Source organism: Rattus norvegicus, chromosome 12 (genome assembly GCF_036323735.1).
Source record: "Rattus norvegicus strain BN/NHsdMcwi chromosome 12, GRCr8, whole genome shotgun sequence".
Lineage (NCBI taxonomy): Eukaryota > Metazoa > Chordata > Mammalia > Rodentia > Muridae > Rattus > Rattus norvegicus.
The window spans coordinates 25,981,820-25,994,605 of NC_086030.1; the positions used below are offsets into that span (position 1 = coordinate 25,981,820).

Sequence of the window (12,786 nt, forward strand, 5' to 3'; positions counted from 1 at the left end):
GTGTACCACCACCCACGGCCCTAGGATTTTCTTTACAACTCCGTGGAAACACGGTTTGAGTCTGGGAAACCAAGTTACAGGCTGGGCTTTGCTTGTCTTTAAATGCCTTTCTGGCTTCCGTGTTTCACACAGCATTTGCATATATGTCTGTGCATCATGTGCAGGCAGTGCTCATGAAGGGCCAGAAGAGGGCACTACCTGCCCTGGATTGGATTTAAATACAGTTGAAACCCTCTAAGTGGTTGCTGGGAAAAGAACCTGAGTCCTCTGGCCAAGCAGCCAAGTGCCCTTAACCACCAAATCATTTCTGTAGCCTCTGAAGACATTTTTAACATCAGTACTCAGGCTGGAGCCATGGCTCAGCAGTTGCTGCCAAGCCTAACAGTCTGAGATCTCAGTCCTCCAGCTTGTGCTCTGACCTATATACCACACAAAAGCATGGCAGGCAGGAGATTAATGAATAAAAGAAACCATTCATTTCCTTATCAGAAGCATTTCTAAGCAGAGGAACCACTGATGTGTATATTCCTCATCTTTAAACTCTGGGCTAGTCCAGAGTGGTGGTGAACGCCCTGAGCCCCAGCACTGGAGAAGTAAATGCAGGATGATTAGGAATTCAAAGCCAGCCTCATTAAAACATCACCTCATACCCTTCAGGTCCCTGCTCACATGTCCCTACCTCAGTGAGACTTTCTTGGACCAATCTACTTTAAAGAGCCTTTCAATGCATATCCCTACTCCCAGCTCTTTGCTGGCAGGGAGAGATGGATTCCTATGAGTTCCAGGCTGGCCTAGGCTTACATGGTAAGACTCTGGCACTGAGTAAACAGTCTTTCTGACTTTGACTCTCATGCCCTCCCTGTTTCAGTGTTGTGTAGTCCTTGATACCACCTCACATGTTACAAGCTGGAGTATTTCAAAGGTGTATCTAACTCACCCAGCCCCATTATACTGAGCCTGTAAAAGACAAGCTTTTTCTAAGTTGCCACATGCCTAGTACAAGGTAGATTCTAAGAAATATTTGCCCAAGTAACAGATCCAGGTCACAGCCATGCAAAGGCAGGAAGTCATGGCCACCCCTTACTCCTGCTGATTGTACCCTCCTATATGTGTGGCTTGTGCTTCAGTTGCAGATGGACAGGTCCCCAAGCCCCCTTCCCCAGAGCCAGTGCTGTCTCGTCATTGCTTTGTCCTTCCCAGGAGCAGGCCATAGAGGTGCTGACCCGATCCAGCCTGGAAGTAGAGTTGGCTGCCAAAGAGCGGGAGATTGCCCAGCTGGTGGAAGATGTGCAGCGACTCCAGGCCAGCCTCACCAAGCTGCGTGAGAATTCCGCCAGCCAGATCTCACAGCTGGAGCAGCAGCTGAACGCCAAGAATAGCACACTCAAAGTAAGGGCGTGGAGGGGGACGAGAGCATGGGTAAGGTGGGGTTAGCAAGCGTGAATGAGCTTTCATGAACGTACTGGCCCTCGACAGTAAGCTTGCAAGCTTGAGCCTATGCAGTTCTGGATCCCTGGAACAGAGAAACTGAGTCTGACACCCACTGCTGCTCCTGCCATTTCATTGGGATGCACCACTCCCTCACAGCAAAGAAGTCCCTGGTACTTGACAGATGCCTTAACAGAGCCCTGCTGAGTGTCCCAACTATCTCCTGTGCAGGCACCCAATTCACAGAACTCTGGCCTCTCTAAAACTACATGGGAGCCTGGAGATCTATGGAAAACCTATTGAGCCCCCATAAACTGACAGTCACTCTTTGTCAGTGTGTACTAAAGCCTGGTGGCCTGGAACTCAATGTTGCCTCAACCCTCAGAACCATATGCTGTCCCTCCTGTCCCAAATGGAATTCAAGGCAATTGAGCAGACACTGGCTTCTAAGTCTGTTTATAAGACCATGTCCCTAATGCAGAGCCAAGAAGATTTTACATATACTAAATAATAGTAATTACACTTCAAAGTACCAGTCAAATCAAGTGCAATTTAAAGACACATCTGGAACCCTAGATTGCTAGGTGTCAGGGCCAGGAGGGACTCCTGGGAGGTATGTTTGGCAGACAAGAAGGCGAGACCAGCACCATCTAGGCTCTGGCCAGGCTGGAGGGCCTCCTGTTCTTCCCCTGGGATTTTCAGCCAAGGCTGGCCTGCCCCTCCGGGTGTCTCCTTGTTCATGCATGAGTTGGGTGAGTTCAGTAAATGAAGCAAATCTAGCTCACTGAAAAACGGAAGAGGCTAGGTTGAGATGGCCCAGGGGTGAAGAGCACTTGTTATATAAGCATGAAGACCTACGTTCAAGTCCCCAGCACCTGTGTAAAGCCCTGGCACGGTTAGGCACATGTCTATAACCCCATTGGTGGGGATTGCTAAGACTTTCTGGCTTTGGCTTCAGTGAGAGACTCAAATATACAGCAGAGAATGAAGAGCAGGGCAACCAATGTCGTCCTTTCTCCATCTGTGCATGAATGCACGCACACACACACACACACACACACACACACACACACACACACAGAGAGAGAGAGAGAGAATCTGTCTGTACTCCTAGCTATTGGGGAAGCTGAGGTGGCAGGAGAATCAGAAAGCCTAGAAATTCCAAGCCACCTTTGACTGTTACAGTGAGACCTGGTCTCACAATGAAGGAAGGAAGGATGGAAGGACAGGTTTTTTTTCTTTCATGAGGTGATTCTAGATAGCATGATGGTGCATGCCTCCAATCCCAGCTCTTGAAGACAAGAGCAAGAGAAAATAACCTGTGAGTTCTATGCTAACCTGGGCTACCTAGCAAATTCCACCTTTTGTTTTAAGACAAAAAGGCTTTCCTGGGACCTGGGACACAAAGAGAAGGCATAGCTGGCTGGCCAGCAAGTCCCATGTATCTGCCTGTTTCTACCTCTTGCACTAGGATTAAAAAGTATGCCGCATGCCCAGCTCCTATGTGGTTTCTGGGGTAGGACTCGGCTTCTCAGGCTTACCCTGCAAGCAGTTCACCATTTCCCCAGTCCTTTTTCTTTCAGTGTTTTTTCTCTCTTTCTGATACATGACCAAGTTTAGCCCAGAACCCAGTTTGGCTGTGAGTGTGTGGCTGGTGCCAGCAGTACCACAGCTCTGCCAGGCTAGTTTCTCCTTGGCTTCTGTGGCAGAGCTATCTTTCTCTTGCTCCGAAAGTGCCTTGCCCAGGTGTCCTGAGGAAGAGGCCCTGGGCTCGGGTAGATGGCTCATAGCCCAACATTTCCTCCTTTCAGCTTGCCTGGCTGGCATGAGACTCAGGTTTGACTTCTCTGCCCTGGATGACATCATCATTCAATTGTTTTTCTGGGTCTCCTCTCTCCCAATAAGGACTTGACTCAAACGCATCCTGCCCATGGCTCCCCAGCAAGCTGCAGGCTGTCAGCTCTCCAATTCTCATACAGAGCAATTTCTTCTAAATCAGTTAAGGCTCAAATGTTTGCCTTCACACACACACACACACAATGAAACAGAGTTGCACAAATTAATGTTCTTATCGTGTCTTGGGGGAATTCTTTAATACTGCACAGTTAATGAAACAATCCGGCGATGCTCCTTTCCAAAATCATGCTTCCCTTCCCTTCATCTGATCTAATAATCAAAACATATCCTCTAGTAATGAGACTTCTGATTTTAATTATCTTAACCCCTTGTTGCTAAAAGTAAAGATGGCTCCCGTACATATCAAGGCCATACCCAGAAGGTCTCAGAGGCCACCAGAAGGGCAGATCTCCCTGCTATACCTCCTACCCCTCGCCTTACAGGGGTAAGGTTGATTGAATGAGGTATCTTCTCAGGATCTGTTTTTTGAGTTTGGAGCACTGAGTGTGTATTTAAGGCAGATTTCACTAAATAACCTTGGCCAGCCTAGAGTGCTCAGTACACTAGGCTGGCCTTGAACTCACAGATGAGTACCTACTTCTGCCTCCTGAGTGCTGGGGGTAGGTCTGTGCCACTCTGTTCAGCCATGGCTTCTTTTTTTAATGTGCATAATTTATAGCCTCTGATTTAAACTAAATGTAGACACAATTATTGGGGAGATGCTTTATGAATAAGATGAATAAGGTTTGTCACCTTCTCAACTTGTCACCTGATGCTTCTATAGTGAGGAACTCGGGCCTTAGTCACAGTTCCTCTAACACCACACTTACAAATGACAGCCTGGGCCTTCACACTACTGGGCCTTTCTTCCCTTCTTCCTCCTTCGGTTTTTAAACGGGGTCTCAGTACCACCTTGGCCTGGAATTCACTGTGTAGTCAAGGCTAGCCTTGAATTCCTGCCACAACCTCCCAAATGCTAGGACTGTGAGATTTTTCTTTCTGGTTTTTCTTCCTTCCCACTGCCCCTCCCCCTTTACCTGTTTATTGTTGTTGCTGTTAGCTAGCTTTTTTTTTTTTTTTTTTTCCCCTGCTTGAACCTTATTTTTTCAGCTTTGGGGGTTGGGGGTTAGTGATTACACAATATGTACTAAGGAACTGGAATCAGGGTAAAGCCTGGAAGCAGCTCTGATAACAGTCACTTTGAGAGAGCAAGTCTTACGAAGTTGGTTTCATGGTCAAAACAGGGTCCATATATCCAAGGCTGGTCTCAAACTCATTCTGTACTCAATTATGACCTTGAACGTCTACTACCTCTGGAATGCTAAAATGACAGGTGTACTGTACTATGCCCTGCTTAAGTGATGCTGTGGTGCTGGGAATGAGCCCAGAGCTTCACAAATGCTTTGCAAGCACTACCGACGAAGCTGCATCCCCAGCCCATAGGCAGAAGCTTGAATCCTAACACGATTGCTGCTTTTGTTTTGTTTTTGTTTCATTAACCAACACTTCTTACAGGTACTGTCTGTAATTGGACATCCCAGGCAACTCATAAAGTGCTTCTTGTGCCCCAGCATGTTGAAACTGTCCCATCCCTCCTCCACCATGAGCTCTCATATTTACTAGTTTCTCTTGGCCAGCGTGCTACTCTTTCATACAGACGTCACAGTTAGCTCGTCACCATCCATGTCTTCTCACCTTTAACAGGTGTGGAAACCAGCGTGTGAGTGAGAACCGTTTCTTCCTGCCGGGTCTGACAAGCGCTCGGCAGCACTGCCGTTGTGCCGGATGATTCTGAGTTCATAATTAATGAACTGGCCTGACAGGCAGCTATTTTTGATAACTGTTCATGGCTTTGTCAGAGCACTCTTTATGGAGAAGCAGTGCAATTAGCCAGTCACCAGCACTGTCCTCACTGTGGCATGGGAAGTGTCACTAGTACCGTCAATTAAAAATGAGTGTTTATGAGCAAGGCTAGCAAGTCTCAGTCTAGGCTGTTGAGTTGCATGCACAAGCCCCTGGGTTCCAGCCCCTGCACTGCATAAACTGGTGTAAACCTACAATGTCAGCACTCTGGGGAGAGAAGTGGGAGGATCAGAAAGTCAAGGTCTTCCTTGGGCATAAAGCAAGTTCAAGGCCAGCCTGAGCTACATGAGACCCTGTTTCAAAACAAAGAGAGCTGAGCTAAGATTAATTAGGCACTCAATTTATAAGGATACTATCATTGGCCAGCGAGGTGGCTCAGCAGAGAGTCCCTGCCAAACAGCATGTGTTAGATCCAGTTTCGTGGAGCAACCAGAGCCATTCCTATCTAAGAAGACTGCATTGGGGTTAGGACCAGACCAAAGGTATGCTAAAGTGGGGATAAGCTTTGTTGAGCGCCCCCTTGCCAAGCTCCTAGCACTCAGTCTCCCCAGGATGAAATATGTCACTGCAGTTTACAAAAGAACTGGTAGGGTCTTCACTGTGAAACTGTCCAGTTAGAACATGAAGCGTCAGTGGAAGTTGTTCAGTTCTTGCTGAGCACTGCCATACCTCACACACACTGCCCAGGTGGCCGGGGGGATAAAGGAAACCTGGCGACCCAAGTTCAGTCACCAGAATCCACACAAAGGTCAAAGAACCAACTCCACAAACATCATACTCTGACCATGCACACAATGGTGTGCACATGTACGTCCACTTATAATAGCAATAGTAAATATTTTCATTGATGAATAAATAAAATATACAGCTTCCAGGCTGCTGACAGGGCTCAGTGGGTGAAGGTACTTGGCACACAAATCTGGCAACCTAAGTTCAATTCCCAGGACCCCTATAAAGATAGAAGAAAAGAATAGACTCCACAAACATTGTCCTTTGATCTCCACATAAGCACCATGGCACATGGGCCCACATACATACAAATACACAAACCCAACAATAATAGTAAATAAAATAAAACAAGACTCTGATGGTGACGACTTTTTTTTTAAAAAAGCATCTCATGTAGCCCACACTAGCCTCAAACTAGTTATGTGACTGAGAAGGCACTTGAACTTGTACCCCTGTCTCTGCCTGGGATTACAGGTGTGTAGAGCCATGAGTGGCTTGTATGCTGCAGAATTTGGAGCCCAAGTCTGAGCAAGCACTCTGCCAACTGAGCTATTTTTCCAGGCCTCTCTTTATCGGTCCCATCACAGGGTAAGACCAAGTGCATACACTTGGCGGTAACAGGAATCTCGGGCTTGGGAGGCCTAGCGGTGTCTCCCACTGATTCTTCCCATTCTTCCCTCAGGAAACAGCTTTAGCCCCCTGCTGCTGCTCTCATTTGGCAGAGCAGAAATATCCTAATTGTCCCAAAGATGTCTGGCTTATAAGAAACAGGCCTGAGCTCATGCTGGTTGGCTGTCTTAGGCTAACACATTCCATCTCAGCCCCTCCCTCTGCCTTCCCCCCTACTTTCTGCCATTCTCTGGAGGTGACCTGACATGTGTGTTCACATCTGGCCTCCTCAAAACACTGCAGATAATACTTTGCAAGGGTGGGCGGTACGTCAGTGCCTCCTGCTATGTGACTGTAGGGAAAGGAATGGAATAATCACTTCTTTCCGAACACCTTCTGAGAGTCTTTTATGGGAAAATGAGTGCCTACCACCCTCCATTTGATTATCCCTGAGAAAACCATTATAATTTATAAAGTTAGCAAGAGATATTTAAAAGGGAACGAGGTGGAGCAATTTTCTGCACTTGAAATACACAAGAAATTTGTCAGCAGAGGCAATGGAAGAAAACAAGCTGAGTGGATGAGAGAAAACAACTGTCTGCTTGCACCTCTGGGTAGGTCCTGATACAGAGGAGTTTGGAGGCTGAGGGACCAAGCAATTAAGCCTTTTCTCTTCGGGTTCTAGAATGTTCTCCATTGGTCCTAACTAGGACCTGAAGAGACACCTAGTGGCTCCATATGTCTATAGTAAGGTGCTAGCTGCTGAGACCCTGAAAGTTGTTCAGCCCCACCTTGGATGCTGACTCACCAGACCCCTGCAGACTCGAGGTTCACCTGGAGGCCCAAAGGCCTCAAACACAAAAACAGGTCTTGGAAGGAAGCACCTGAGACTTCCCATACAACCCCAGGAAAACCGTCAGTGTAAAGATAGCCATAGAGTCATGGATGTATCCTGCAAGTTTACAGAATATTCTGGAACACTTAGGCTTATCATCACCCTAGAAATATACTGCAGTGCCACAGAGGGCAGTTGGGCCTGACACTGTCAGGCAGAGTCATTCTCACCAGACTGAAGCGGCCTTCAGAGAGCCACACAAGGGAACTGGCCCTACTCCCTAAGCCCTAATGTCTACGTCTCCCAGTGACCATGCTTGCTTCTTGATGCTTGTTTACCTTCCTCTGAATAGCTGCGGGCTGCTTCCACCAGAATTGCAGTTTTACCTGTGCTCTCCAGGCAGTCAAACACATTTGTTCAAAAACCACATGACACCTTTGAAGTGTTAGGACCCAGGCTGCGCTTCCATTTACTGGCATTTTATACACAGTGGGGTTTTTCTACCTTTGTGAAGCTTTCCCCTTCTACTCTCACTGAGTTTTATACTAAAACCTCTAGTTGTGTTCCCATGCACACACATACACACATGTACACTCACACCAGGTCATAGAAACAGAAAGGAAAAGTTGACTCCCACATTGTTGACTCCCTGGATGCAGGGTTGCTTATAGAGATCGTCGTCAGGGAAATTTGACAACCTCCTTCAAGACATGGCTTCTAATTAAAAACCCTCTGCTTTCAGCAACTGGAAGAAAAACTCAAAGGCCAGGCTGACTATGAAGATGTGAAGAAAGAGTTGACGTGAGTATGGCGGAGCATGGGGCCTTCTAAGACTGCCTGTCTGCTAACTGGTGCAAAGTGGGACACCAGCACTTTGACTGTTCTCACTCAAGTCACTTACGGTCTCTTCCTTTTTGTCTGGCTGGCTGCTCGGTTGGTTGGCTGGTTGGCTAAGTGGCTTTGTGATTGGGTCTCATGTAGCCTAGACTGGCCTGAAACTCCATATATAGCCAAGGATGATCTTGAATTTCTGATCTTCTTGCCTCCACCTCCCTAGTGCTGGGATTTCAGACCTGCACCACCACACTTGTTTGTGCTGTGCTGGCGCTGACTAGCCATTCACCCAAAGCCTTATGAATGCCAAGAAAGCAGGCTACCCACTGAGTGTCATCCCAGCCTTCTTTGGACTTTACGAGACTGTGTTTAAAGTATTCCAGCATGCATGGGATCAGAGTAAATGCTGCTCTTAGAGCAATTGTACCCTCTGAGTTTGTTTCTCAAGTGTAAATCCCCCAAGCAGAAACAGAGTAGAGGAAGAAAACCTTTTCCCATTGAAAGCTCAGGTAAAGGTCTTCCTCCAGATGCCATTCCATGCCAGAAGCCCGCCATCCTCAGTACAGAAGCCTGCATTTGAAAGCCCTTCTACCTCTGATTCCTCCTTCTGGGACTGAGCTCTCAAACCCTGTCCTGTCCCTCTATCCCTTAGTTCATGGAAGTCCCAGCTCACTGGCCCTGTCCTGTAGCCCCATGTGCAGTGCACACGCTATCCCATGTCTTTACACCAGGATTTATAGTCAATGTGGTGCCACTCGGAGCCCTTCTTGACCTCTCCCATCCCCCACCCCAGCTGTACCATGAAGATGCCTTATTCCTTTCATTTTACCTGGAATCCTTCTGTTCCTTCTACTGGTGCTATGAGAAAATCCCTTACTAAAGCAAAGGAAGAAAGAGAGGGAGGTTTATCTTGACCTTAACTTGAGGGTACAGTGCATCATGTTAGGGAAGGCGTGGTGACGGGAGCATGAGGCGGCTGTTACATGGCATCCACAGCTCGGGAGCAGAGAGCCATGGATGCTGGTGCTCAGCTCACCTACTTCTTACTCAGTTTAGGTCCCCAGCACTCACATTAATGATGGATCTTCCCACCTCAGTTAGTCCCATCTGCAAACTCCCTCAGAGACATGGACAGAGGTAGCCTCCTAGGTGATTCTAGACCCTATCTGGATCTTGGCCCCGTCTTGTGTATCCATAGGAATCCCTCCACCTGGCCTGCGTCCCTTCCTTCCTGAAGGGATTTTACTTTTACAGACACCCTCACTCTCCTGAGTCAAACCAGCCCCCCCACCACCACTCCTAGTTTCTATAAACCCCATCTGCCTTTTGCTTACTTGTGACCTCCTTCAGACTCCTGGTGAGGCTCCTACACTGCTCCCCTCCACCCCCATCCCCAGCACATTCTCGCCCTCTGCAGGCTCTCCCTCCCCTCCACTGCCCTCTTTTCTCCTCCTTGCCCCTCCTTTCTCGCCTTCCCCTCCCCATCAGCAGATCCTTGAACAAACCCTTAAGCCCACCCCCATTGCCATTCCCCACTCATAAGCTCTGCACCCCGCCCCCAGTTCTTTAGCTCAGTGACATACATTTTTACCTGGCTTGTCTGTCCATAGCTTCATTTACCATTCTTTTCCTTCAAAAACCAAAGAAGGGCCAGTGAGCTAGCTCAGCCTGACAACCTGAGTTCCATCACTGGAACTCACTATAGAGGGGAAAGATGAAAGCTCATTGTCCTCTGACTGCTGTCTATACATGTCACATGGCACGCGTAACCACACTCCACACGTGCATAAATAAGAAACGAGTGAGTAATTGAGAGATAAGCTCGGTGCATCGTATGGTGGTGCTGACCTGTAATACCAGCTCTCAGAAACCAGAGGCGGAGGATTTTGAGTCTGAGGCCAGCCTGGGCTACATAAACAACACGCTGTTTTAACAAAAGTGGACAGAACAAACTGAACCTTCTAGTTTTGAACCACGGTATACAGCAAGTGCATATTGATACACATCTATAATCCCAGAACTCAGGATCATTCAGCCACGTGGTGAATTCAAGACCAGCAGATGGTTTAAGATCTTGTCCCAAAAAGCAAAACAAACCACTACAATGTCATTCCTGGCTCTACCTCATCCCTCCCAGCCACCTAGCCCATGGCCAGACCCCATCTTTGGGAATCTGGACTCCAGCCCGTGTGCCTTCAGGTGAGGGCATCACAGCTGCATGCTAACCCTCGCCTCTTTTCCAACCGCCTATCCGGCCCACTCCTGAGTCACCACGTTCTTGCATCTACAGGCTCCAAATACCCATATCTCCACTGCTACTCCCCTTGGGTGACATGGAATTCAACCCACTCTGTAGGTCACACTGGCCTGCAACTCACAGAGATCCATTTGTCTCTGCCTCCCAAGTTAAAGGAATGCATTACCACACCCAACTGGTTTTTTTAATACTTTTTATTACTTATGACAATTTCCTGCATTTGTACGTGTATCTTGATGACACACGCCTGTGGTCCTTGAACGGAAACGGTCCAGCTGCACAGATTGTATATTGATCCTACATAGGCTTTAATTTTTTTTATTTATTGTGAGTGTAGCTGCACATGAATCGAAGTCTGGACACTTTCAGTTTTCATCTACTATGTGGGTCCTGGGAGCTGAACTATGTTACAAGGCTTGGCTACAGGTGCCTTTACCCACTGAGCCATCTTACCATTCTGCCTTCATCCGCATGGCACCTGCGCAGAGCCCCACACACTCATTTCCCTTTTTCATAAGGAGACTCTGGGGATGGCACTTACACAATGCCACTGTGTAAGCCTGAATGCCGTCCCTGGCACCCACATAAATACTAGGCAGGACCGTCTGTGCCTGTCTGCAATCTGAGTGCTGGAGAGGCAGAGTGAGGACCCCGGCCTCACTGCCCATGCCATCTAAAGGAGACTCAGCATGGACCCCTGGCTCCCACACTGCGCATGAGCACAGATCCAAGACAGCAGAAGAGCATCAGATCCGTGAGCCTGCTGTTTCTGGCTCCTGGACAGACTGTCCAGAGCCCCAGTGATCATGACACAGCCTAGATCACTTACTAAGAGGACAGTGAAGCAATAATTCTATCCCTCACTACATCTGGGGCTGCACAGAGCTGCCTCCTGATTCTGAGCTACTCCCGTCTCTTCACTCATTCCTAAGCAAGCCTCAGTTCCCAGAGAACACATGAGTAGTGGCCATGGGTGATGAATTTCTCTCCTTTTGCCCTCCCCTCATAGAACTTTCCATTTCCTTTTTTACAAATCCATTCAGCTTGCAACAATTGTGATGTCTGTATTACACTGTAAAATGAGTTTGAGCAGCCCTGGTGTGACTTCATATGGAATGATTTACATACTAGGCGATAAAGCCTTTTGCTAACCAACTGCTAGTTGAAGACTGGTTCTTCTAGAGGCATTATCAAATTCAGTTCCTGCCAGGGAAGTTGTTAAAGTTGTCAGTTCCCCCACTGCTTGCAGAACAAGAACCAGAGCGTTAATGACTATTGACAGGCCACTAGTAAAGGAAAGGTTGAAAGTAACCACGTGTCTTGCCTTTTCAGCACTCTGAAGTCCATGGAGTTTGCACCATCGGAGGGAGCAGGGACACAGGTATACTAGCTCACTTTGCCCTCAGAGTGGTGGCAGCAGATGCTGGTCACTGCTGGCCCCTGAGGCCTGCATCTGCATCTCCGAATTTGTAAGAGAGGGCCTCATTTATAGCCGCCAAGTCCTTCCTCAAGAGCATTTCACTAACTGAGCCTGGTAGTGTTCACCTATAAGGTTAGCATTTGGGACGTGAAGGCAAGAGTCAGGAGCCTGAGGCCAGCTTCAATATTCCATGAGAACATTAATAAAAAAATGCTAATAAAAAGAAAATCAAGAAGGGGAAGGGATGGATTGATCCTTGCTGGGCCTTGAACTCTGGAATGGTTGCATGGGGCTGTAATCCAAAGATTTTGTAGAGACAGGTGGAAAAGTTCAAGGTCAACCTTGACTGCGTAGTGTGTTTGAAGCTAGCCTTTGGTCCATGAGACCATCCTTAGAAGCCATAACAAGACGTGACCAAATGAAAGCAAGTCATCTCAGTAAAGACAGACTAGTGTTTGCTGAGTTGCTCAGTCAGCATTGGGGATGAAAAAGAACTTCAGGCTGGATATTGTGACACCTTTAACCTAACACCTGGGGGTCAGAGGCAGTCAGGCAGATCTTCGTGAGTTCTAAGACAGCCAGAACTACACCATATGGTCCTGTCTTTAAAACAAACAAACAAACAAAAAAACAAAACAAAACAATAATTTGGGGGGCTTAGATTCAATCCAGCACCAAAAATGACATCAGCAAATATTTAAGGTTCTGTTAAAGATCAATCAAAAAACACTTGACCTGGAAATATTGTGTTCTGTTTTAGTGGCATTGACTTGGGGGACAGGTGACAGTGGCACTCTGTCATCCAGCAGCCAATTAAAATTCACATCTCCAGCCATGCGTAGTGGCACATACCTATAATAGTGACACTCAGGAATAGAGGCTAGAAGATCTGAAGTTCAGGACTAACCTGGGCTA

The 12,786-nt window shown here is 47.5% G+C and overlaps 1 protein-coding gene across 28 annotated transcripts in view; it reads left to right on the plus strand.

Moving 5' to 3' along the window:
* Cux1 (cut-like homeobox 1) overlaps positions 1-12,786 on the plus strand; it is a 334,105-nt gene that overhangs the window by 253,427 nt on the left and 67,892 nt on the right. For 17 of the 28 annotated variants that reach the window (XR_010056362.1, XM_063270996.1, XM_063271001.1 and 14 more), the window contains 3 exons: positions 1,201-1,389; positions 8,103-8,161; positions 11,784-11,832. Coding sequence is in view for 27 of the 28 variants with exons in the window: in XM_063270996.1 (XP_063127066.1) it covers positions 1,201-1,389; positions 8,103-8,161; positions 11,784-11,832 (297 nt within the window). In the remaining variant the exon portion in view is untranslated. The remainder of the gene's footprint in view (positions 1-1,200; positions 1,390-8,102; positions 8,162-11,783; positions 11,833-12,786) is intronic. The other 11 variants (XM_063270998.1, XM_063271003.1, XM_063270997.1 and 8 more) reach the window with 1 other exon arrangement.